Genomic DNA, 27,814 nt, shown 5'->3' with positions numbered 1-27,814 from the left:
GCAAAAAATCTGACTAAAATCAATTTATACACTTATATACAATGATTTCATTTTCAATTTTATTGATTACAAATATTTACTGTATGTACACAACTAAAATGAGCTTGGATAAAAGGCAAACATACTTGGAGGCAAGGTAAACTCATAGATGAATATGCTGTACATGAATAAATAATATATAGAATAAAGCTGAATAAACCCAATGTAACCACTGGAACCCGAGAAACAAACATCAAATCTGAATGAATATTTCCTTTTGGTCTTCCTTCTGTTTTATGAATGGTGTGTATAATCAAACTGATGGAAGACAGGAAGCATTTAAACCTATAATATGGATCGTGTGATATTCCACATTGTATAAAAATAGTCTTGTGTAGTTCATGAAGGTGCAGAAACAGAGCGTGAACTACAGGAGTTTATTCATCACCGTGAAGTTGATCTAGGAAAGGTCATCTAATAACACACTGGGGTTCTATGTATAAACAAAAAGTGACTAAAACTGTTCTGAAGCAGCATTGATCACAAGCAGATATGATCAAATGCATCACATAAACAAACATGTTTCAGTACCAAAGGGCTTTGAAACATTCCACAGTCCCTCAGTGAGAAAATACATTCCCTTACATTTCTCAAAGGCCACCATGAAACACACACTTAGTCTGGCTCAGACAACTAGGTCAAAAATGGTAGACAGTGATTGTTCCTGACTTTATGGTAAACTGAACTATCACTTACAGCTTAAGGATTTATTCAAAATGAGTTTCTGCTTCACTATAAATAAGGAAGAACTTACAGTTAACGGTACAGAAAAAAAGTGAAATATACTAAATGAGTTGAATTCTCACAAGATCAATTTCTTTGGAAATAAAAAGTCCATGGAGGTGTTTGTGTTACACCTTCCTTATTAGCATGTAAAATTGAGACTAATTTCAATTCAGCGATCTGGCTCAAAAAAAAAAACCAATACAATTTTAGCAATGGGGAGAGTAGGCCTACCAAGCTCTTGGTTGCATATGTACATTTATGTCTTTTAGGGTTCCATTGTCCGTTTCTTGGTCCTGGTGACCTTCATCTGCCTTGAGGGTCTAATGCCTTTCCCTCCAAGACCAACTGGATCTCTTTGGCATCCAACGTCTCATACCGCAGTAAAGCCTCGGCCAGATTTTTGTGCTCTTTAGCTCGGGACTTTAAAAGCACTTTAGCACGCTCGTAGGAATCCTAGAAGCAAGCAAACAAATATGAGAGTCAAAAACTGCGGTAGTCAGTGTGAATCAAATGTTTCATTACTGATGTGTTAGTAGAGAGGACAGAGCTCGATCAGAAGAGAGTTTACCCTCAGAAGTATCCTGACTTCCTGTTCAATGGCCGCTTGCGTTTCTGGGCTCTGCTTGGTGAGGTCAGCGTATGTCATGACGCCCAACTATTATACAAGAGAAGATAGACAGACAGATAGATAGATTGTTTAATTGAATGCCATGTAACCATCTAAGGCTATTTTCATGGCAAAAATGTAATTACAAAAATACAAATATCATATAAATACAATAAAACCAAGCAAACAAACACAAGTCATATCTTACTAAAGTCCATAAGTGAAATAACTTCATAAAAGAGCATTCTACTTGTACTAAACCCAGGACAGTCCAATAATATATGTTTAACAGAGAGGGGAATCTTACAAAACATGCATAAAGTTGGGTCTTCACCTTTAAGCAAAAAAGCATGGGTCAAACTTGTATGACCTATACGACATCTGGTGAATACATACAAGAGAAGTCCAACAAGTAGTAAGGTAACATGTTTCTAAGCTATTAATGAAATACACAAGTTTTAAGACTAGGGTTCCACCAGAAAGACCTAGGGGTGGGATGGTTGGTTGCTAGGGTATCCGTGGACATTTGTATTATTTAACAATTTTTACTATTTCACTTTGTTTTACTAAGACTGGTGGGAATTCGTGAGATTAATCACAACTATTTTATTCTATTTTAGGCAATTGCAGATGCTATTTTAACTAGTTTTAGTACAGTGCCAATATAAAAGCTAATTATACAACTTAATTATAAAGCACCCAGCAAAATACACAAAAATGGGTCAAATTTGATGGCGCTTTCAACCGTTACAGTATTATATAGAAATACTACAGTTTACAATGAACTGCACGATTCTGGACAAATTGAGGATTTTGGGGGTTTAAAATAGAGATCACGATTCTGAACGGATAATTAAACAATATAACTTAATTTACTAGAGGTTCTGACAAAATATTAATTGCTACAGTCGATTTAAAATAATATATTTTTTTTTACTATATTATTATATATTAATTTGAATTAATTATAAAAAAAAATCAGTTCACTCATAAATTGAATGAATGATTTAATGACAAATACTAACAGTCATTATGGTCGCCACCTACTGGTTTTAAGATGTAACTGATACAATCTTTATTTGAAGCATCTTTCTTTTATTTTGATAGATTCCGTAGACATCAGTGTTTATATCCGACCTATAAACATTTATCCCAGTACTTCTGTGATAATATGAATTATTGTAAGAGAAATAATGATATTATTTGTGAAGCTGTTTCATACCTATACATGACAACTGCTCTCTCTGGGCCAATCATTGTCATTTGGGAATAAGATCGCGTGGGTGTTTGAATCCAGATCACAATCTTTTAACCATTAATCATGCAGCTCTAATATACAGTAAACAGTTTTTTTGATTTTCCTTTTGATGGATTCTGGAAATTGAAACTGGCTTATCCGTGAAGGCTACATGTGATTCTGCCTTGGAATATATGTCAAATCTTTAAAGGCAGCATCATTATCACTAACAATAAACTACCTTATAGAAGATTTTGAAACGGGTATTAAAAAGAAGAACTCTGGACTGTACGACTAGTTTTACAAAATTTCTGCACCTTTTATCATTTATTACTATACATGCAAAGTCTGGCTTGAGGCCTGAAACCATATTTCAGCACCCAGAGATGATCAGATAAATATGACAAACCTTTTCACTCATTCCAAATCTGGTCACCATCATTTTTGCTATTTTTGTAGCGCTGTCAAAATCACTTGATGCTCCTATATGAAAACAACAAAACATTACACGGATACAACTCGGTGCCCTCTTACGTATTTGCATAATATGAAGTACAATAAACATTCCATGTACTTACAGCCGGGTCGCTCAAATGTAATTAATGATTGAAATACACCGCAATACCAGAGCAAACAGTCCTGCAACCTACCAGTAGTGATATTTTCACTGCCAAAAATGAGCTCCTCCGCCACTCGGCCGCCCATGCTGACGTCCATCTGAGCCAGAAGCTGAGCACGAGTTTCACTCCAGCGGTCACTCTCTGGAAGCATGGACACCTACAGAGAAGAGGAAAGACTGGATCTAAATCAAGGAAGACTTGTAACTTAAATAAAACTCAGAGCACATATCTCTAAGAAGTTCAACCCAGAGGTGAACACACAAGGCCTCTCAAGCTTTAGATTCTGATGACGAATTAGCATGTACTCACGTGACCCAAAGTGGGGCCTCTCGGCATAATGGTGGCTTTATTTATGGGCATGGCGCCTTTGGTGTAGTATGCAATAATAGCATGGCCTGACTCGTGGTACGCTGTAATTTCTTTATTCCTCTGATCAATCTCTGCACTCTTGCGTTCTGGGCCTGAGGAGGGAGAAAGTGAATGGAAAACTCAAGGTATTCATTCATCTTGAGCAAAGTTTATCATGCAAAATGAGTTAAAGGGATACTTTAACTCCACATAGGGATACTCCACATTTGACAACTCCCCCAGAGTTAAACAGTTGAGTTTTACCGTTTTCGAATCCATTCAGCCTAACTCCGGGTCTGGCGGTACCACTTGTAGCATAGCTTAGCATAGATCATTGAATCGGACAGGACCATTAGCATCTCTCTCAAAAAAATGACCAAAGAGTTTCGATATATTTCCTATTTAAAACTGCTGCATCATATCATTACGCCTGCTGGACTCATGGTACGGCAGCAAAGTTTCTTGATTATTACGCAGGAATGAGAGTAGTTCCTAGCCATATCAGCCTAGAAAATCGCAACTTTACATTTTCCGTCGGTCTTAGTACACGATGTAACTACTAGGGCTGTGACGGTGGCAGTTTTTTACCACCGCGGTAGTAATGGACCCAAATACCGGCGGTGTTGCGGTGGTTCGGTGGTTGGGGGGTTGGGGGGGGGTGTTAAAAAAAAAAAAAAAAGAAACAACACACTAAAGCCTGAAAAGCATTGAAATAAATATCAGTAAATACTGGTAACTTACATAATATAATAAATTTGAATCTATTAAGAAAAAAAAAAAAAACTTTCCACACAAAGGCGCGTGATAAAGCCTACCGCTCTGCGCTTTGAGAGGGATGTGGACACGAGCAGGAAAGAGACCATCGATCTCGTTTCTGATATCCTCATGTTTTCTACTTGTAAAAGTAGGGATGCACGATGATATCGGCACAACATCGGTATCGGCCGATAAAAGCTTTAAATGACCATCATCGGCATCGGCCGATATGAATATTTCTGCCGATGAGCCTTGCCGATAGGGTGGCGTGTTTCCTATGTGCACGTGACGACCGTGAACATAGCATGAGTGCCAGCAACTTAAACTTCCAACATGTGGAGGCATTTCTAGCATGAGCATCAGTTTGGTTTGAGATGTGCTGGGGACAGAGACGCATTCGCAAGTGCATTTTCAGAAGTGCTGGGTAGAATGCAGCTCAGTATTTTTTTTTTTCTTTCGTGCAGGTCATGTTTCGAAAGACGATGTCCTGTAGCTTACTTATGTAAACTCTCCAAGCTACTATGCTCTCCACAGAGCATAAAATATTCATTTTATTTTATTTTTCGTGTTCGCATTTATGAGGAAAAACAGTGACAGTTCTCGGTTACAGACGTGAACGCTCTGAAAGCGGCACTGATAGAGACTGCTTTAAAACTTCCACAGAGACCTCAAACAGAAAGCGCAAAGCCTTTCTAAGTGAATTTCGTTTTGTATTAATTGTATCTTAATTTTAAAAAATGTTTCATCAACCAATTGCCTGGATTTAGCCTAATAAATAATAAGTAAACCAGATAATAGATATCACGACACAGAGGCGCGCGCGTGAACTGGAGTTCGTCTCATAAATGAAACGAAACTCAGCATATAGCTTACTTGCCTCACAGACCTGATAAATATATCTATTATCTACAGAACGTTTGAAATCATATTTTTTAAACACAACAATTCAAAACGAAAGAAAACTATGTAATCCGAAATGTGCATTTCTCCCTGGCGCGTTCACTGTGTCGGCTGCAAAGATGAAGTTGACTGACTCGCGAGCCTACTCCGAAGATCGCGAGTCAGTCAACTTCATCTTTGCAGCCGACACAGAAAACACTTGTTTATTAATAAACAATTAAAATGTCTCCTTGCTATATTTGACATATTCATAATCATTACTTTTGCGCTTCTCTGTGACAGTTACAGTTGCTTTATTGCAGTGTTGTGCCTGAACGCGTTCATTGAACGATAGTTCATGAACTCGTTCATATTTTGGGCGAACGTGAACTGAACGTACCGCATTACTGCCTGATGAACGTTACTGTGAACTCGTTCATTCTGGTGTCTGTGAACGCCACGCTCTCTCAGTTTAACTTCGTTCAGTAGGATGCCAGATTTCTATAAAGCCTTCCAGGCGAAAACCCACCTAAAACCCACCGTAAACCGCCCTTAATATGTAGCAGAAAAAACACCCAATCTGGCAACACCAGCCACCCGTGTTCGACCTCTTGTTCGATCTCGTTCATCAAAATGAACAAATCTTTTTTCGAGTCATTTCGTTCATTTAAGGGGCTTTAAATGTTACTATTAACTGGCAAATTCCCCGAACACATCCACCTACGCAATCTTGATCATATTCTGAATTAAGAAATCATTATAATGCAGTCAAAAATCGTTTACAGGGAACATAAATAATTACTTCACCTCGAGTCTTTCATGAACGACTCATCACTTACGTTACAAATCAAAACAAAAAGCAGCAAGGAGGCGTCGTATGATCATTTAAACGAGTTTTATGATAAGGTCGGTGAAGATGGGAAAAAATCTGACGCATATCTTCAGTGTTAAAACTGATAAAATAATTGTCTGTGGGGGCTGTGGTAATCATTTTGAAAAATAATATCTCGCAACAACATGGAAAAAAAGAACTATAAACTAGTTCATTTTTGGAACTGTGAACTTAGTTCAAAATTTTGAGTAGGCCTATATGAACTAAAAACTGAACTAGTTCATTTTAAAATTTGTGAACTGAACTTTGAACTAGTTCATGTAGAAAGTGAACTTTCCCAACACTGCTTTATTGGCAGCGCCACCCTTACATGTTACAGTACATGAACGGGTCACCACCGCATCAGCACCGAAAACAGGGGAGCATTTGGTAGACCTGTTCAAGTAGGAGAAGATGTAAAAAAATTTATTTGAATTTTTTTTTCTATTTATTTTACTTCTAAGAACTGAAGTTTAATGTCTGAACTTAAAAATAAACTGTGGCAATGGCATAAATAATTTACCTATTTTTCAGGGGTGAATGTCTGTCTACATTTGTAAAATTATACATTTATGGTAGAATCAAATGTTGTTTTGTTTGTCTTGTAAATTGCCTTATCTACAACACATGAGTGTAATACAGTAAAGGTAGTACAGGAGAGAGACTTGGATTTCTCTTCAGTAAAATTAAAGTGTAAATATATCAGGGGGAAAATGTGTATATATCGGTATCGGTATCGGCATCGGACAAAATTAGTTTGAAAATATCGGCATATCGAATATCGGCCAAAATGCATTATCGTGCATCCCTATGTAAAAGGTATGAAGAGCGAATTTTATCTTCCACAAGGGCAAGGCATTTAAGCTGTTTGCGCGCTGCCAGAGAAAGCAAAACTAAAATCACCCGCGCGTGTGAAACGCGCTTTACAAAATGAACTTGACGCGCCTTACCAATATGTCTAACAAGCACGAACTGTGTTAAAAATAATTTGACTTACAAGTAAAAATGTTGGCTATCTGTATACAGCGTTTTTCTACTTTAACACAGTAAAGAATACGAAAATAATCGACCTAAAAGCGAACAAAGGAAGAAACGTTTAACGCGTCTTTGGGTGAGACGCGAGTGAAGATTTGGGAAAAGAAAAAAGAGATTCCATGCAGGGATGAGTCACGATTTTTGAATATTCGATTAGTTGATTTAATTATAGAATATCTAATGTTCTAATGTCTGTTGTGCGATCATTCTCTAAAATAAAATCTCCATGTTCTGGTGCTGATGCAGTGGTGACGCGTTCATGTAACCGGAGGGTGACGCAGTGCTGCAAATAACGCACATAACAGCTGTCACAAAGAACCGGCAAAAGTAATGATTATGAACGTGTCAAATATAGCAAGAAGACATTTGAATTGTTTATTAATAAAGTGTTTTGTGTGTGTGTGTGTGTGTCAGTGTCGAGCTGCAAAGATGAAGTTGACGATGCTCACTCTTGCAGTGAACGCGCCTGAGAAATGCACACTTCATACGGAAAACATAATATGCTAGTCGGTTTATTTTCGTTTTGAATTGTTTTGTTTAAAAGTAGATAATTCAAGCTTTCTATAAGGAATAACTAATGGAATATTTTTAAATTCGCTAATAATCGGGTGACCAGATCGCAAACCAGAATTCAAAGCCGACAAAGCTTAAGTTTATGGGCTCATAGGCTACAACTCTCTCATTCGTCATGAATTCAAACTTTTCCATGGCTGCGATATAACATTTAATTGCTAACCTATTATTTCTTTTGTAAACAAAGCTTTGTGTGTCATAATATTAATGTAAAACAGCATTCATATACAAAATTTTTTTTAGGCAAAACACCGCCGGTACTACTCAGCCACCGCGGTGGCGCTTTACAACCGCGGTGGTGCGGTTGTCAAGTTTACCGGCACAGCCCTAGTAACTACAGAAGAGTCAAGTTTTAAATAGGAAAAATATCGAAACTCTTTGGTCATTTTTTTGAGAGAGATGCTAATGGTCTTGTCCGATTCAATGATCTATGCTAAGCTATGCTAAAAGTGGTACTGCCAGACCCGTAGATCGGCTGAATGGATTCGAAAACGGTAAAACTCAACTGTTTAACTCTGGGGGAGTTGTAAAATGAGCCTATTTCCAAAAAAAGTGGAGTATCCCTTTAAAGGCACTTACCCATCAGTATTTTGTCCTTAGCAAACTCCAGCTCCTTCATGGTCACCATGTCTTTCCCATCCACAGCAGCCCGAAGAGCAGCCTGATTCACAAGATTCTCCAGCTCGGCACCGGAGAACCCCACCGTTCCTCTAGCAATGACCTCTGCCTCCACAGCTAATGTCCAGAAAAGACAACAATCCTACTTTACTTGCTGTATTATTACCTCTTTTTTTTTACCGTACGACATTAACAGTTTAGAATCTTGTAAGTTTAAGAAATGAGTATTTAACATGCCACTCACCAGTGTCTACTTTAATTTTTTTAAGGTACCACTTGAGGATTTCAGTGCGACCCTTCACATCCGGTCTGGGGACGGTGACCTGCATATCAAATCGGCCTGGCCGGATCAGAGCGCTGGGGAACAAGACAGCATTCAGATTCAATTCAATTCACATTCATTTGTATAGCGCTTTTCACAATACACATCGTTTCAAAACAGCTTTACAGAAAATGCATTTCTACATTACAATTTAGAGTGATCTGTCATCAAAGGTGACTGTGTCAAGTTATGAATTTCAGAAATGTGCATATACAAATCACACAGTTAGCTAATAATGTATCAAACAGATCTTCTGACCAATCAGCAACATTATATGAGAAGTAACCCCAACAAACTCAAACATATATATCTTACTATGTATCGTAAACCAACCCTTTAGTATTTAGATGTTTGAGAAGAAATCTACATACGTATCCAAAGCTTCCGGGAAGTTTGTTGCTCCGATTATGATGACGCCTTCATTTGGCTTAAACCTGCAGATGTTAAACACCAAAGGTTAGTGATCACAAACTTTCCACTGGAACGCAGTCATCAGTTCGTTAGGTTGCATGGCTCACCCATCCATCTCTGCTAGAAGCTGATTGATTGTCTGTCTAGAATAGGGGTGCATGGGAGACTCAATCCTCTTTCCTCCAACACTATCCAGCTCATCAATGAAGATAACACAAGGAGCGTTAGCTTTAGCTTCCCCTAGAGGACAAATGCAGGAGAACTGCTTTAACATTTGTAGCGGTCGTACAATCATTAATTTACCAATTAGGCATAAGGGAGTGCTTTTGGCTACTTTCACATTCACAGAACTCAGAATCAGGCACATAGTATGGCCTACTACATGATCTATAAACAATCATGCTGGAATTGTGATTTAGAGTGGCACTGTGTACTCACTGAAAAGGTTTCTGATACGACTGGCACCAACCCCAACAAACATCTCATCAAACTCGGAGCCAGATGCGTAGTAGAATGGCACATCTGCCTCGCCCGCCACGGCACGGGCCAACAGGGTCTTTCCTGTACCCGGAGGCCCAACCAACAAGATTCCTGGAAAAAAACACACAAGTTAATGTGGTAGGAGAAACCTAAAGCTGCCAAAAAGAATCAGAATTAAGAATTAAACTTTTGATTTTACTTGTGGAGAACTGTGTAAAAATTAGTCAAAAATGTATTCCACAGAATAAAGTCATACAGGTTCGGTGAGTAAACAATAGTACAATTTAAATATAACTATTTATTTAAATGGTTCTGGCTTGAAGCCTTTTGTCAAACGCGAGTTCTTGCCTTTAGGCAGCTTTCCTCCCAAAACGGTGAACTTCTGAGGGTTCCGGAGAAACTCCACCACCTCCTGCAGCTCGTTCTTGGCCTCCTCCGCACCCTTCACATGCTCGAAGGTGACGTTCTTCATCTGGACAGGGTCCACCGCCGAGTCCAGGCCTGATGTGGTTCGGAATCGCACTGTCCGGAATGGTTACATTATAGTTCACACTCCAAACACACACACATCAAGCACTAGTGGCAAGCCAGCTAAGTAAGCATTACTATCGGTTTTCAATCCAAGCCACAACCTTAAACTAGAGCAGCACGATTCTGGATAAATTGAGAATCATGATTTTCTTGTTTCAAACAGAGATCACGATTCTCACACGATTCTGAATAGACGACTAAACAAAATAATGTTCTGACAAAATGTCAATTGCTGCAGTCTATTTAAAAATGTAAAAAAATCGGTTCAAATGAATGATTCAATGACTCACTCATAATGACATAAATTGTTTAATTACTGGATGAATCGTGTTTTTAACAAATCCCTTGAATGAATGATTCAATGACTCGCTCAAAAAGACTTCACTTGTTTCACTGCTGGATAAATCAGCGTTTTTGAACGAATCTCTTGAATGAATGATTCAATGACAAAAATGTTTTAACAGTCACTTGTCGCCACCTACTGGTGTAACGATGTAATTAATTCGATACAGGTTTAATAGACACAGGCGTATTTTTGTTGTTTAGGAATGAGATCGCGTGGGTGTTTGAATAAATAATCGCAATCTTTTAGCGATTAATCGTGCGGCTCTACTTGAAACCTCCAATGATTCAGATTTTACATTCAAACAATTGGCAAACTTGGCACACAGGACATAAACTATCTGCTTGCTAAGTCACAACATATCAAATGCATTTTCCGGGTCCAAGCCTCCACTCCATTTCAATAGAGAGCACTATCTCAAGAGTCGTTAATGAGCACTATTTATTTATTTATTTATTTAAAGGAACATTTAAGCTAAGCTTGTACTCTACAGTCTCCGGGCTCATGATGTCCTGGACACCACTATTTTAACGATTCATAAAAGATGAATCACTGTCTGGCCATCTGAGATTTTGATATGGAGATAAAGGTTAGGATCATGATTTTTTCTTTTTTGGTAGTATTACAGCACATCACACTTGAGTGTATATTGGCAGCATTTGCTGTTTATGTTGGCATCTGATTTAGCATTTGGACCCAGAATTGATGTAAGCAGATACTCAACTTTAGGGCTGGAATACACAACATGACTTAAAATCTGAACACTGTGTCATACACTTGTCGACTTTGCAAAATGGTTACAGAGAAAAACTGGGCATCATGTACTAAATGACTCAAGATCCAACAATAGCAGACTTTCAATCCATTCCCAAAACAACAAACTCAGTTTACCTATCATACACTATTCAATTGTCTGTGAAATCTGTCAAATTTGTCAAAACACAAATCTGTTGTGTAGTGCATTTCAGCCTTTAGTTAGAGAGGCAAATCAGACATGCAGAAGTTTCTTTGGAACATTTACCTGATAAGAAAGGTGTTTTTGAGAGTCCATACAAGCCCAACAGCAAAACCACCAATAGTATCAGTCGCATCCTCCTTAGTGACTCTATTGAAGATGATGACATATGTTTTTTATACAATAAATAATGAGAAAGGAAACACCCATATCAAGTTGAAAACCAAAATCATTCATTCAAAATTCATCATTTGTTATTTATCTAAGACGACGTGCCTTGTGTTCTCTGTGTTAGGGCCTGAGCTTTAAGGAAGCCCTCAGCAAAGCCAGTCTTAAAAGCATCATGTTGCCCATCAGGAATATTTTTGTTTTTAAGGAGCTTGTCCAGAGTTTCAACATCTGGCCCTTTGTCTCGTGTGAGGAAACCCTAATGGACAAAAATAAAAATAACATTGTAACACCAACATAAACTTTAGCAAATATACATTTACAATGTAGTGAAAACCTACTAAAGCATTATATTTGGAATCAAGCAATACAACCAAAATTGTCATAATTTACTCGTCCTCATGCCGTTCCAAAACCTGTAGCCTACGTCTTAATTTCTTCTGTGAAAATCAAAAGGAGGGCTTTTAAATATGGTTACATGCAATTAAGAAAATGGCTTATTCCAGGGATTGTGCAAAAAGCAGTTCTGAAACATCATGTAAATGTGAAGGTTGTTTTTCTTTACGCTGTTTAAAGGGTTAGTTCACCCAAAAATGAAAATTCTGTCATTAATTACTAGGGGTGACCCCGAATAGTCGAAGATTCGATGCTTCGATAGGAGGAGCCTGATTCGACTACCGATCTCATGGTCGAATCTTCGCAGAGGTGTTTTGAGACGAGGATCATGCCCCTTTGGCTATATGAGGGCGCTCAATTTCACATAGAACTAGCTTTTATGTCAAGACGTTAATATTCAGCCTATTATGATAATGCTGTATATAAAAATGTGCAAAGAAAGAAGCTTTTAATAAATATTTTTTAATGTGCGTGAATAAATCCAAACACCCTGTGACAGATTTAAGTTTCACTTTCGATCCGTGACCGACAGAGGAGCGTCTTCGCGGCAAGGATTTAAATCTTTAACAATGTCTGGGATAAGAAAATCAAAAGTGTGGATGTACACCATCAGAAAGGATATTCTCCAAGGCTGGATTTAGCATCAGGAAAACCATTATCGCACTTCTGCCGGCCAACGTTAACACGTTTCACGCATAGACTGGGTTTCACGTTAGAATGTATTTTATCCGCGCGCACAATTTGAAAAGACTCCAACGGACACAGACAGAGTGAAAGACTGGATTTGTTCTCTCGATCAGGTAGGGTACAAGTGATTTCAAAACTTTTCAGCCGGTTCTAATTTAATTTTGGATGCTGTGAACATTTTTAGCTAAAAAGACTGCCTCCAGTTTAGCATTTATTGTTGTTTCTGCAGTTAAAAAGACAAAGTTGAAAATTCTGGCTACTATCGTTATTTTAATCATTTCTTTATTTTTATTTTATTTATTAATCTGTCAGGGTTATCTAATCTAACTATTTGTGGCTTATGTTTTGAATATATGTTCCCCTGCACTTTAGGCATTTTGCACACATTTGCTCCTCATCTTGTGACTTGATTCTAATTTATTTCGTTTTGTATTTTTTATTTATTAGAAAGGTATAGGCCTATTCTGTTCTAATTTAATTTTAGTAAATTAATTGTTTATTTTTTCGGTGCATCGATGTTGTGCAGGCTGGCCTGCTCGCACAGGTAATTTAGCCGATTTAATTTGATTTGCATGTGGAATGCAAATCCTGTCTGCAGTGTGGCCTTTCTGGAGTTATGTTATTTCTTAGTTTTATTGATCCAAAATGTTTTTTATACATTTTCTTCTATATCTTTGTGTGATTTTCTGTAAATTTGCGCTTTGAAACGTTAAAGCCCCGCCCCCATACACATGATTCGACTATTAGTCGACTATAGGCAAGACATGACGATTCTGATTCGACTATGAAAATCCATAGTCGGGGACAGCCCTATTAATTACTCACCCTCATGTCGTTCCAAACCCTTAAGGTTTGCACACAAAAGGTTTTCTCGTTGCTTCATAACATTACATTTGAACCACTGTAGTCACATGGACTATTTTAGGTAGTCTTTACTACCTTTCTGGGCCTTGAAAGTTGCAGTCTATGGGTGGTCATTATTTTTGATTTCATCAAAAATATCTTCATTTGTGTTTGTGTCTTACGGGTTTGGAACGACAGTAATTAATGAGTGAACTGTCCCTTTAAGGGAATAACGACATCTAGGTTTCTGCCAGGAATGATTCTCATGTGGTCATGTAGTTGAAATATTTTGAAGAATTGTTACCCACAGAAGAAAAAGTCATACATTTTTGGAAGGATATGAGGGAGAGAACATCATGAAAATGTACATTTTTGGGTGCATCTCTTCATGGAAATAAACACATCAGGCTAATAATATCATTCCAAAGGAAGCACTGTGTGGGTGACCTTCATAAACGATGGTGTAAATCCCTCAGGCTCGGCTGAACTGTCTAAGCCTCCCTGCAGACGCCGTGTTTTGGACTTCAGAGTTTTAAAGCCTCGATTTTGGACCAACACTGAAAAACACAATTACAATTTGATGAACATGAGCGGCCAACACAGATTCTAATTTTAAAATGATGCTGCCTGTTGTGACGACTGAATAATAAACTGTACACATTACATGGCAAATATTGGAGATCTGTACATAGTGTTTGGAGAGGTGACTTGTTTTGCCTGGAGAAGACAGGAGTAACACCACCCATTCTGGAAAATCCTGAATAAGAGAGAAGAAATTAAATTTGTTAATTCATCAGACGAATATGGAAGCTTGTTTCCGCCGCGGAATAAAACATTAAAAAGGTCATTTTTATCTCACAATTCTGACTTTTTCATGTAAAGTCAGAATTGTGTGATATAAAGTCACAATTGTGTTATAAAGTCAGAATTGCGTGATATAAAGTCACAATTGTGTGTTATAAAGTCAGAATTGCGTGATATAACGTCGCAATTGTGTTATAAAGTCAGAATTGCGTGATATAAAGTCACAATTGTGTGTTATAAAGTCAGAATTGCGTGATATAACGTCGCAATTGTGTTATAAAGTCAGAATTGCGTGATATAAACTCAAATATAATTGTGTGTTATAAAGTATATGAATTTTTTTTTTATTTAGAGAAATAAACTCGCAATTTGGAGTTTATTGAATGCAATTTTTTTCTCAGAATTGCATGTTTACATCTCGCAATTCCAACTTTATAACACTCAATTGGGAGATATAAAGTCAGAATTGCATGATATAAAGTCGCAATTGCGTGTTATAAAGTATTTTTCCCTTAATTTGACTTTTTATCTCGCAATTGCGACGTTATATCACACAACTCTGACTTCATATCTCGCAATTCTAAGAAATAAAGTTGCAATTATCTTTTAAAATGTTTTATTCTGTGACGGAAACAAGCTTCCATAGACAAGAGATTCATCATGAGAAAGCTGAACAATAAGATAAATAAGTATTCAAAGGTTTACAATTACAGCTCCAACAATGAACTATTGTGAATCCTGTTATGAAAATAGAAAACTGGCACCAGAAAATGCTGGAAAAGCACTGAAGAAACAGCAACCTCCGCAAGGAACTTCAACGAATTATAATGTGATGGAATCAAAATACAAAAGAAATGCACAGTAAGTACATTTCTACTATGTGAAATTGATAATAAAAAACCAAGATCACAAAATAAAAGAAGCTTCTGATTTACGTCTTTGGTTCAGGTTTCAAGAAAGCGAAGTGTCTCACCATGTTTGTTGTGAAAGAAAGAATCTGAGGAGAGATGGGAAGTCCTCCAGATGTTTGTCTCGGCCCTCGGTTGTGACGGCGAGTCCTGCTGAGAAACACGGGGCAGAAGCTTCTCCACCAGCTCATCTAGCTGACCGACTCCTAGATCCGTCAGACCCAAATCCCTGAGCGTCAGTGACGGCTTCCCAGCGCAACACCACACATGCAGGATTTGAAGAGGAAAAACAGTTAAGCTTCAGAACAGCACATTTAAAAGCTGATAACATTCAACTGATCCGTTTTAGGAGCACATTTCCATAAAAAAGCTAATGATTGGAAGGAACAGAGGGAAAACAACACCAATAACATACATGTGTACAATATATATATATATATATGATGTTAAATGTAATCACCTCTGTGCTGTTCAGCTCTTGTTCTGGGCTGTTCTCTCTGTGTTTGTGCTTGACTGAAGTGTTGCTGCTCACTGAACCCGTCAGAGAGTGCAGAGCGTTGATGAGGTGACTCAGCTGGACTGTTACCTGACAAAAACATAACAAAACCAAAGCATTTCTTCTTTAATGTCCTGGGAAATACATATTTAAAAAAAAAACAAAACATTATTTATGCATGTTAGGGTAACATCAAAACTGTCCTGGACACCTTTAACCAGGCCTTCAACATACGTTTTTTTAATATGCTTTTCAAATGCCGTTTAAAAGATTAGATTTGATAGATTTACTCGGCCCAGGGTAAAGTTTCAATCTCAAAATATGAAATTCATACAAAATATGATGATTTAAACCATTTTTATTTTTAGATTCATTATCATTTTATTAATATTTTGAATTAGCTTTTAGTTTTATATTTTTTGTTATGCTGATTTTAGTTTAATTTTGTTATGTGCTTTTGTCATTTTATTTAAAGTATTGCTATTTAGGTTTAATTTATACTTCAGTTATAGTTTAATTTGATTCATTTCCAGTTAATAACTTTAGTACTTCAACTTAAATGTATTTCTGTTTATTGGCCAAGGAACATTTCTCATTCTTTATTTAGTTTAAATTGTTCAACTAACATTTATATTTATAATAACCCTGATTTCACCTACAGTTTTTCCACTAATGAAAGTTTTATCCAAAATTAGTGTACTTGTTTATCAAGGAAACAGCATCAGTAGAACTGAGTGGATTGAAATATAAAACACATTTAAGAAATGTGGGGGGAACATCATTTGTGAACAATATTGTGAGTCTTTTCTATGAAACGGTGGATATATATATATATATATATATATATATATATATATATATATATGTATTATTTTTAGTTTTACAATATTATTTAACTGTGTGCTTTTAGCTATGAAATTATTCTAAGCAAGATGTTATTTACATTTAAGTCGATTATGAAAACATAATTTCCACAACTGAATCTATTAAACATAATAAAATACTATTTAACTCATCTGAGACATTGTGGTGGATTAAATATTCATGACTTTTCATGGAAAAGTACTCTTGTGCTATAATAGTATGATTATACAAACAATAATAAACACGACCTATCAATAACACTGTAATCAAGTCAGCTGCAGCAATAATGACTGAACTAATAATATGAGACATGACGTTGACTTTTCAGCGTGATGTTTAAAAGCTATTCTCTCAAATCTTGAGATTACAGACACACAGTTCTGATGTAAGTGCTAGCTAACCAGCTAGCCTGCGTACATGGAAAGTTATGAAACGAGCTGTCCTTAACAAATGTGATTTGATACCTGTGGCTGTAGGGAAGTAGAAAGAGAAAACATTTCCGATTAGCTGATGACAAACTCTTTAGGACAACGTGAGTTTATTGATTTGGAGTTACATGTAATGTCCTCCACCGGTGTCCCCTCTTCCGTTCAACTAGCCTCGCTGAAACTGCGGACTGCGGAGACTCACCAGCATTACATTATTCAACATCCGGCATGGAGGGTGACAAAATAAAAGTCTTAACTGCTGCGTTGCCCAATGTCTACTATCCTGTTGCCTTGTCATCATAATTTACTCATCTTCGAATCTCTATGCATTTCTTCTTCTGCAGAATTAATCTTGGGGTTAACTTTAATGTTAATTTATACGTTTATTCATTCTTTATTCTTAATGATACATACAATTTATAAAATTTATCTTAACAATGTCAATAATTCCATCCCTTTATCTTTGATCATGACAAATGCATATAAGGTATATGCCTGATTAAGGTCATGAGACCGAAACGTTGCTAATATATATATATTTATTGATCCTTTTTGCAAGTATTGATAGTGTGCGGGATTTCCTATTGTTTTTTGGTATTTTATTTGATTTTATTTATTTGTTTGGTCTTCTCTCCTACGCACATATATAACCTGCAGGTGTGCGATGGTAATTGTAAATTTATTATTATTTTTTTTAAATGGATTTGCATTGTGCAAAATTATCACAAATTAGTGTTGATGCTACGTAGCCTAATCCTTTTCTATTGATATAGCCAAGGTTTCCTCATTTATAGTTAGAGAAATGATGCGTAGGCTACATGAGTTCCATCAACGCCTCCAACAACTCGGGAAGCTTGCAAACCTCATAAAAGTAGCGTGCAAAAAAGGTTTGAAGATCAGTTGGAAAGTCAATAAACTGCCATTCAGTAGTGGCCAAAAGTGTTGGAAAATTGACATCTTCACCCTTTATCCAAATATTATTAACAATATGTTACTGTCACCGTCCCACAGGTGGGACGTTTGCCCATATATTTTTAGAACAATAATATCTTAGTAAAAACCTAAAGTAATATTGACAAACTATATATCATATAAAAGCTTACAATCTCTAGTTTTCATATTTGGTGGCTGTTTTTTAAAATAAATTACTGAGGGGCAGTAATTTATCAATTTGCAACAAGAATATTTCATATTCATTAGGTGCGTTTAGGCCTTTATTTTGAAATAGAAATAAACATGAAAAATCATGAAAGATTGGTAGAAACCTCAGTTTGTTTTCATGCCAGGAGTTCAAAAGATAACACCAATTCAATTTTATGAGAAAAAAAGGTCTGAAAATGTTTTGAATATAAAGAAAAATATTATGGATTCTCAATTTGTGATGCGGCAGCGGGCTATAACGCGCATATGTGCTCTTTTTATGTTTATTAGAGGTTGAAATCAAATCAAATACTGCCAAAACACCCATACTATTTCTGAATAGGATGTATACTTCATAAATTGTATGAAATTATGGAAATACATGGTTCAGATCACTCAAAACGTATATGAAAATGGAGGCGCCCTTATATGGTCAGTAAGGAAGCTTGGCTGTCCATCTAGTGAAAAGGTTTGGTACTGCGCCCAAATAAAATCTTACTGAAAGCAAATTTTTTGAGATATTAACCTAAAATTTGGAACACAACTTGTTTAGATTTTTGCCTTTAATTTTCTAGCAGTTTTAGAGTAAAATATATTTTGTAATATATATATATATATTATATAAAATATGAATAATTATATTTTTACATTGTACATTTTCATAAACTCAAACTTACATAACTTTTTTTCTGTTTCACTTTCATAATTTATTTCACTTCTACAATAATCTGGCAAATGTCTTCTTAAAAACAGGACCAACCATATGTCTATATTCCAAAGCATTCTTGAATTACAACCATTTAAGTTTGTTTAGTGATTTTTTTTTGTCTATGCGAAAAAAAGGGGGGTGACAGTTAAAGGGTTAAAGATTTTGTAAGCACATTTTGTAGTTGTGCTTTAAATCAGTTGTTTTAATTGTGATAACACAATGAAACATATCAAATCACACAAAGAAATGATGAACACATGCAAAAACAAGAGAGAGCCAGTAAAATATTAATAACTGATTATGTTGTTGTCAATGTAATCTTTTCCCTGAGCTTTTTTTTGTTTTTCTAAAACCTGTAGCTGTAGTTTGTAGTTTTTTTGCCAAATAATTTTTAATAATGAATTTTAAATAATTTTGAAATAAGACAAAAATTGTTTACACTTTATTTTAAGGTGTCATTGTTACAGTAATTATACAGTGCATGCAAGTACTGAGTAATATTAATTAACAACATGAAATTACTATAGGGTTAGGGCAGGATTAGGATTTGGGTTTAGGGTTAGTTGCATATAATTATGCATATTTTACTGTTATTACTATGGTAAGTACATGTAACATATGTAACAAGGACACTGTAAAATAAAGTGTTAGCCAAAACATGTACTTTATACTTTAAACCTTATACATACGGCCCCAGGTCTGAAAACCATATCTGAGTGGGCCAGAACGGGGCCTAGATGTCCCACTTCGTCCGCTGGTACTCTGAGCAGAACCGCTGTAAGTAATCAAATCGGTGGGAAGGTATAAAGTCTGGTCCTGGGCGACTCCTGAGCCAGAGCATCTATTCCCAGAGGCAACGAAGGAGAAAGGAAGAACCAGTGCGTAGTCATTCTCGAAGCAAACAAATTCACCTCGGCTCAGCCAAGCCTCTGCCATATGAGGCTCACTACTTGAGGGTGCAGCCTCCACTCCACTCCGGGTTCCAAGCCCTGCCTCGGATGTAGGTCCGCTCCCAGGTTCAGATGCCTTTGAATGTGAACCGCTATGAATGACCGAAACTTGGTCTGCGCCCAAAGAAGGACACGCTTTGCCAGCCTGTACAGGGGACGAGAACGTAGCCCTCCTTGGCTACGAGACCACAGTCATGTTGTCCGTCCTAACCTATATGTGATAACCCTTCAGATAGGATAAGAATAGTTTGAGTGCCAGAAACACTGGCAGTATCTCCAAACGATTTATGTGTCAACCACGATGCACCTCTTTCCAGACTCCAAAAATCGGTTTGCGACAACATGCCCCCAGCTGGACTCCTCTGCGAAGGAGCGGGATTCTCGTCCACGGACTCAAGAGCGTGAAAGCCTATTGAAACTATTGAAATGGTCTCATGTGGAGCAGGCCCAACTCAATCACAGGGGACGCTGCTGCCATAAGACCCATCAGTCTGTGGCATAAATCCACGTGGACTAGACTTCATATCCTGCACTGACTCAGACAGCAGTGTAACGACTGAACACATGCCGGAGACAGCCGTGCCCGCATCATGCGAGAGTCTAGATCCACGCCCAGAAAAGTCATTCGCTGACATGGTAGCAACACACTCTTTTGAAGGTTTATGCGTAAACCCAGGCTCCTCAAATGACTGAGTACCAAGTCTCGGTGAACTATTGCCAAATCCTGAGATTGAGCTAATATCAGCCAATAATCCAGGTAGTTCAAGATCCGGACAACGGGTCCAGAACCGCATCTATAAACTTTGTAAATGTTCTAGGAGCCAGAGCCAGTCCGAATTGAAGAATGCGGTATTGATAAGCATTGTCCTCGAAAGCGAACCTGAGGCACTTCCTGTGTCTCTTGACAATCTGGATGTGGAAGTACGCATCCTTTAGATTGATGATCACAAACCAATCTCCGGTTTAGATATGAGACAAAATGGACTTTAACGTCAGCATTTTGAATCTCATCACTCTGAGCACACGGTTTATGTGATGTAAGTTCAAAATCAGACGCAAACCACCATCCTTTTTGGGCACAACAAAATAACGGCTGTAAAATCTGGACTCCATCTGAGTGGGGAGTATATCTTTCATAGCCCCTTTCTCTAAGAGTGACAAAATCTCCTGACTCAAAGCCGAGACCACCCGAGGACGCACCGTTGTGGGAAGGATCCCGCCGAAAGGGCCTTTCCTGAATTGGATGGTGTAGCCGTAACACCCATTGTGAGATCTCGGGCAGGTGCTACCAAGAGGCCCAGTACTCTGCTAGGGGCGTTAACCGTTCTATTTTTGGAATCTGCCGAACTGCCGCTGCCAGTACATTCACTGATTCCAGAAAGCCTCTGGCATCTGTAGAAACAGGAAGCACATGTGGAGTGACCACGGCTGAACTTTTTGTTATAAACGGGTTCCCCTGCATAGGGCCCTGAGGCACATAAGTGGTGGGAACCTCTGAAACAGGAAACTGTCCCATCGCCCGATCGGGCTGACCGACCACGTTGAACGTGGGGGCTTTGAATGCCGTCATACCACAGCAGTTCTCCACCACAGCAGTCACAGACTCACCAAATAGGCTGTCCTTAGACATGGGGGCATCTAACAGGAAATTCTTATCCTTTTCTTTGATGTCAGTAAGAGTGAGCCAAAGATGGCGCTCTACTGACACAATTCCCGCCATGGGGCTGCCTATTGCCCAGTCAGTGTGCTTGGTAGCTCTAAACGCCAAGTCAGTAGCCCGTCTGAGCTCCTTAACAGCCTCTGGAGTCAGGCCCTCTCCTTCATCCAGCTCTTGAACCAAGTCTGCTTAATTAGCTTGGAGCACAGCCATAGAATGAAGAGTGGCAGTGCCTCTCCAGCAGCCATGTAAGATTTTCTAACCAAAGTGGAAGTAATCCTACATGGTTTGGATGACAGCAGGGGCTGTGAATTCCAAGTTGGAGCCGAAGTTGGCGCGAGATGGGCCGCAACTTTGAGCGGGAATGCCGCCGTAGCCGTGCCTCCGCCATATTGGAAACAGAGTCGTAATCAGCGGCAGCGGGATTAGTAATGCACACTGAAAAGGGCAGCTTCCAAGACTTTGAAACCTCCGGGTGGAGGTCTTGGAAGAAGGAGAGAGGATTACGGGGTTGGGCTGGGGTGCGGCTGGTCAGAAATCGGCCGTCCAGCTTTGACTGGGTCTGATTTTGAGAGGGGAACTGCACAAATCGCCCTCTGAAACGTCCTATGAAATCCATGCTTGAAATCTGTTCAGCACAATCCTCTCGTTCGTTAATATTGTCAGGGTTCTTAATCGGGCTCGAAATGGTTTGAAATTGATGCCATCTTTAATATTTACATCTGAGTAGAGCTTGCGGTTATGAAGGGGTGGGACATTTCCCGAACATGCACCAAGTGCTGCCAATCACAACACACTGGGACAGCTAGCCAATCACAACACATTTTGTATTTCGGAAGGAGGGGCTTCATCGAAAACTTCGCGTTCAACCAGACTGGGGAGAGAGGAGCTGTAATAATGTAAAATATGTGAAAAATAATGCGTTTTTTTTTTTTTTTTACAATCAAGCATGAAAACATATTCTAGTACACCCCAAAAACAAAATCAAGACTTTGTAAAAAGGCATAATATGACCTCTTTAAACCTGTTAAATGAAAATAGAAGTGGGATCACAACATTCATTGGTTCAGTATAGTAAAACTTGTAATACTTACTGTTTTCTCTTAATGTGTCCTTGACAAGTCAAGGAAGATCTTAAAACTTATTTGAACAAAGGCAGCTCTCTACAAGAAATTAAACCGCTGGTTGTCTGTTAACTTTCTCACAACTTGCTCCCTCTACAGGCTACAAGTGGAATATTTTAACAGTGTGCTAGAACCATAGGGCTATAATGTGTGAAGCAAAGATCTAATGAGCAAGAATGAGCAAGTAAAAAAAAAAAAAAAAAATCCATAAAATAATAATAATGTGGGTGTGAGTTCTACTTTAACAACTAACAGAAATCAAACCTTTCAAAAACCAGGATTCTAATGGGTTAAAAAAAGAAAAGAAAACACTTCTTAAAAGTGGAATGGTTTCTGTAAATCCAGTATTCAAAAAGCTGTTTGGGTCTTAGTTTTCAGTGATAGTCACATGACTAGTGGCTGGTCTGTCTGTGCAATTGCACAAACTCTAACGTATATAAGCAGTAGGCTTTCTTTTTAAAAGTTATTCAGAATTCTCTGCTTTTATTGTTAATTTTATATCTTATAAATTATAGTTTTACTTCTTATGCATCTGTTGTGATTTTATGAATATTCTAATTAATTTTATATGTAAAGCACTTTGCTTTCATTGTGTATGAAATGTGCTTCATAAATAAACTTGCCTTGTCTAAATTAATAATTTATTGCCATTGTGTGAATATTATGTAATCATGTAATCAGTCAAAAGTAGTCTGATTGCAAGTATTTTAAAATGTAATGTAATCTTCATTTTTGGAATCTGATTATGCAATCCAGATTACAATAGTTATATATATATGATTGTTAAATTTGTCTTAATATGAAATATACACTTAATATGAAGAAATGCATGCCCGAGCTCAGAGAAATCAGTGCTACTGAGAAACTGACTTTGATTTAAATTTGACCCTGAAGTTACATCCAGCATCTAGGATTTAGGTTTTAATAATAACACCCCAAAAAAAAAATCATTCCATACAGAACGTTTTAATGATATATTGTGATGTGACATAAATCGTTTAAATACACTAATATAAATATATAATAATGATGCTTGATAATGACACACATTGAGAGTGAAAGTATGGGACAGACCCCACAAATTCTTTTGTGTCTGGGCTCTGTTCACTTTAAATCCTGACGTGACGTCATTTTACGCCACGGGAACTGCTTGGATCCCAAACAGTCCCACCTCCACTGGCTCGAGCTCTGAATCTGATTGACAATAATGGCGACGCGATCGTCTTGAGTTGCACCTCAATGAAATATCTCCCAAGAGCGCATTTAACCAATCCTTTGTCATTACCTGGGCTTAAAGATCGCTTTTAAGGATATCTTGCAGAAATCATCTCCGGTTCCTTTTCGATCAGGAAATATTAAGTTCTGCTTGCTGGTGTAATTTTTTGGGAAAGCACTAACAAAGGTCTCTTCATCCGTGGCGATGTGGCTGCTGTTTACAGCCCCGTGCGTGCATTTGTTTCGGGCATGAAGAAATGCGATTACTTCACCTACAGCCATTCATTTAGCAATCCTGTTTCCATTAAAAACCAGGAAGCTTTGGTCAAAGTGGATTAGCTGCACTGGAAGCTCTTCTGCTGCCGCTTGCAGACGCTTTTCCCGGACAGCGGCTCGCGCAGACCTTCGGGATCGCGTCACGCGAAGTTGGACCATCTGTTGAACGTTTGCGAACGCACGGCAAAGTTCGCAAAACAATTTAGTATATTACACGTTAAAACAACGATTTTTTTTTTCTAAACCAAAAGTTTTTGTTGCGTTTTTGCTAACGTCAAGTAACCGCTCATAACTTTAGGAAGGTTAGCTATAGCTGGTTAGCCCGGACTAGCTAACTGGCCTTTGCTAAAAAAAAAAAAACGGGGCGTTAGAGACTGAAATTGACCGTTTTGCCAACATTTTCCACAACAGTGCTGTCAGTATAATTGGGAATTACCAAGTAAATTTGCTTACTCTACCACGCAAACAACTTAGAGGTTACATTTATATGTCGCCTATGTAACTAACTTAATAGTTCACTGTATAAATGTTTAGTCAGTTTATCAATAGACATTAATTTTTTTAAAAGGCATCCCTTTTCTTGTCCATACCGCTAAATTGCCCTCTTTCACTGGCCATTGACCCATATGTAAGACGGGACGAATTAGTTCATTTATAACCAAATTTTCTGAGCTGGCTTAACGGCTAGTCATAATTAAGTTCCATATTATCGTAACGTCTGCTCGTAAATGACCACCGGTAGGAATAACCGAGTCATGATGGAAGGAGTGGGGGCTCGAGTTATCCGCGGTCCTGACTGGAAGTGGGGTAAACAGGACGGGGGAGAGGGGCACGTCGGCACCGTCAGGAGTTTTGAGAGTCCGGAGGAGGTGGTGGTGGTTTGGGATAACGGCACCGCCGCCAATTACCGCTGCTCCGGAGCCTATGACGTGAGGATATTGGACAGTGCGCCCACAGGTGAGTGAGACTGCTTACCCTAGTCTAGGACTGATCCGGTCAGGTGCGTCTGTCACGTGACATAAACAACCACATTGATTTGAACGTTAAACGCAAACGTGCCAAATAGCTTTAATTAATGTCTTAACAAATTGTTTTAGATTACTTTTGACCTGGTTCGTTCATCACATATATTTGAATAGGATTATTTTGTACCGTATTCATATATAAAACAACTAGAAAATATATTCTTTATAAAACAGGGTAGCACTTTATTTTAACGTGTCCTTATTACACGTTAAATGTAGGCTACTTGTATTAATAACTAAATTAGGCATGATTACATGCAACTAACCCTAAACCAAACCGTAACCCTAGTAGCTGCTAAGTACATATTGTTGCTTAATATTACTCAATACTCAAATATATTAATTACACTGTAACAATGACACCTTTATTTTAAGGTGTCATTGTTACAGTGTAATTATATATTTGAGTATTGAGTAATATTAATTAACAACATGTACTTACTAGGATTAGGATTTGGTTGAGGGTTAGTTGCATGTAATTATGCATAATCCACCGTTATTACTATGGTAAGTACATGTAACATATGTAACAAGGACACTAAAACTTTGGGTTCTCCCAAGGTTTTTTTTTCCTCCATTGGGTCACCTGATGGAGTTTTAGGACACCATTAGGTCACTTGATGGAGTTTTTCGGTTCCTTGCCACTGTTATTGCTCAGTATTGCTCAGTTGGGGATATTCTGGGGATATTTAATTTGATTTTATCAATCAATAAATTCCACTAGAAACAAACCTTGTTGTATTATTTTAATTTAATACTGTGAAGCTGCTTTGATACAATCTATATTGTGAAAAGCGCTATACAAATATACTTGACTTGACTTGACTAAAATAAAGTATTTTCAAATACAGTGTAACCAAAAATAGAATTTATATAAAAATATTAAGAAAGAAAATACATTCTATTCTGTATCAACAACATGAATGAAGTGCATTAAACTGGGGTTTTGGAGGAACTGCAGGGGATTTGTGATGAAAAGATAATAATTACTTATAAAATTATATTTTATTTGTATACCTGCATGTCAAGTGACCATTAACAACAACATCTGAGAATCAATAAGTTATGAATAATTTACTGTCATTGTGTGACATAGGGTAATCATTGAATTAATAAAGTAATTGTAATTGATGAGTATTTTAAAAAGTAATATAGGACAATCTGACTACAAGTAATTTTTTTTAATCGGAGTATGTAATCCAGATTACAAATGCAGGTGGAAGTCAACTCCCTTGTCATATGCGTGTAATTGCGATGTTGCAGGAATCAAGCACGACGGCACCATGTGTGACACCTGTCGGCAGCAGCCCATCATCGGGATCCGGTGGAAATGCGCAGAGTGCACCAACTATGACCTCTGCACCACCTGTTACCATGGTGACAAACACCATCTGCGCCACAGGTTCTACCGCATCACCACCCCGGGTAGTGAGAGGTGAGTGTGGCTTTCCTCCCTGTGGTCTTCACTCATTGACATTATTCCCTCTGTGGATGAGGGAGCTTCTCTGGACAGTTTCAGACCCAGCATGCAACATTTTCTTCAGTTATGGGCTGTGTTGCGCAGCGACAGGTACGACAGGATTTCAGTGGGACTTCCAACTTTTAATTGGTGCCGCAGACCAGTTTGCATCATTGGTCGGAGTGTGTGTCAACAATCTAAATGCAAGCTACCGTAGGTCTCAGTTGGATAGTGCATGACGTTAAAGCCGGCCCACTGGTCTTGATTTAGTTGGTTTTGACTTGAGGGACATTGCACTGTCATGTCTACCTGCGCCCAGTTGTAATAAAAGTCTCTGGAGAAGAATAATCCAGATTTAGAAATCACAAGTTTTGCTATCCAGGATTGCTTTTGCGCATTTTTATCAAGCAACGTTAGATAGCATCACCCTGGTCCAGATACATACATGTATCATTTTATGGGGACAACATTTGTTTCTTTTTTCTTTACTGTGCTGAAAGGCTTCATAGATGAAGCCTACTTTATCTACAGTACATTATCACTGTCACAGTTAAACAAATCAAGTGAAAATGCAAATGTTGTATTATTTCACCAACTTTAAAGTTTTATTACATTTTGTTCCCAATGTCCATCCTAAATCAATAATGGTATCCCTAATATCCTCCCAAAAAGTTTTGAATGACACATACTAAAGTGTCTGACTTCGCATTAAAATCAAGATCAAGACTTGATTTTGTGGTCCAATCCAATTTCAGAATCCCTGTTTTCTTTTGAAATCTCTACATTTTCTAGATTTGATCCAATTGGATAACCGAACTCCAGTCAAACGTCTTTTGAACAACCGATCCCTGGTGTCTTCCATGCTTGTTTGGTCATTTTTTAGCAAGTTCTCATGTTTCCTCTTGCTCCAGCCGATTGAATTTTCATGTTATGACATGAAATGATTTTCCTTTGACATTCACTGCAGTTTTTGTGTGATACAAAAGTTAGCCTACTCTATATTAACTACTTGTCAGCTGGTGTATAAAAGCAATTTAATTCACATCTGACCTTATGACAGGTAAATTACTAGCCAATCAAATTGCTTCACGGATCATTCCTGTTGTTATCCACCATTTTGTTTATCTGTGACATACCTCTTTTTGGGGGGGCAAATTCCCAACATTATGGTAAAAAAGTTGCTGTTATGGTGCATGTAACTGGGATACGAGGTATCCAGAGAGGCTAGTGAATGAAGTTTGGTTTGTCACGTTTCCAAATTCAACCGGTAAGCTCGAAAAAATGCAAAAGTTGGATCAGACTGCGTTAGTAGAC

The 27,814-nt window shown here is 37.8% G+C and overlaps 2 protein-coding genes across 5 annotated transcripts in view; one reads left to right on the top strand and one right to left on the bottom strand.

Annotated features, from left to right (window-relative positions):
• Window positions 1-45: 45 nt before the first annotated feature.
• On the bottom strand, window positions 46-17,268 carry yme1l1b (YME1-like 1b). Its single transcript, XM_084411655.1, has 18 exons — window positions 16,982-17,268; window positions 15,618-15,743; window positions 15,223-15,403; window positions 14,110-14,202; window positions 13,893-14,002; window positions 11,628-11,778; window positions 11,418-11,501; window positions 9,871-10,044; window positions 9,481-9,633; window positions 9,150-9,282; window positions 9,003-9,065; window positions 8,554-8,666; window positions 8,271-8,426; window positions 3,539-3,690; window positions 3,260-3,386; window positions 3,019-3,092; window positions 1,334-1,420; window positions 46-1,218 (listed from the first exon to the last, which is right to left on the bottom strand). The coding sequence occupies exons 1-18, from the start codon at window positions 17,012-17,014 to the stop codon at window positions 1,069-1,071; spliced, it is 2,160 nt and encodes a 719-aa protein (XP_084267781.1). The 5' UTR covers window positions 17,015-17,268; the 3' UTR covers window positions 46-1,068.
• A 6,432-nt stretch (window positions 17,269-23,700) lies between these two features.
• Window positions 23,701-27,814, top strand: part of mib1 (MIB E3 ubiquitin protein ligase 1) — a 75,102-nt gene continuing 70,988 nt past the window's right edge. For 2 of the 4 annotated variants that reach the window (XM_084410832.1, XM_084410830.1), the window contains exons 1-2: window positions 24,601-24,973; window positions 26,305-26,476. In XM_084410832.1, coding sequence (XP_084266958.1) covers window positions 24,745-24,973; window positions 26,305-26,476 — 401 coding nt within the window. In that variant the 5' untranslated portion in view covers window positions 24,601-24,744. Of the gene's footprint in view, window positions 24,974-26,304; window positions 26,477-27,814 lie in introns of all 4 variants that reach the window. The other 2 variants (XM_084410829.1, XM_084410831.1) reach the window with 2 other exon arrangements.

This window comes from Rutilus rutilus (assembly GCF_951802725.1).
Source record: "Rutilus rutilus genome assembly, chromosome: 6".
In the NCBI taxonomy this organism is placed as follows: domain Eukaryota; kingdom Metazoa; phylum Chordata; class Actinopteri; order Cypriniformes; family Leuciscidae; genus Rutilus; species Rutilus rutilus.
The sequence above is the reverse complement of the archived record's forward strand: the minus strand, read 5'-3'. Positions and strand labels throughout refer to the sequence as shown.

What these genes read in the sequence shown, in the direction of transcription:
- yme1l1b (XM_084411655.1), bottom strand. Translation starts at nt 17,014, where the DNA reads ATGTTTTCTCTTTCTACTTCCCTACAGCCACAG. An exon ending in TCGTATCAGAAACCTTTTCA is followed by an intron (nt 9,283 to 9,480) that starts GTGAGTACACAG and finishes TTTGTCCTCTAG; the next exon opens with GGGAAGCTAAAGCTAACGCT. An exon ending in TTCCCGGAAGCTTTGGATAC is followed by an intron (nt 8,667 to 9,002) that starts GTATGTAGATTT and finishes CTTGTTCCCCAG; the next exon opens with CGCTCTGATCCGGCCAGGCC.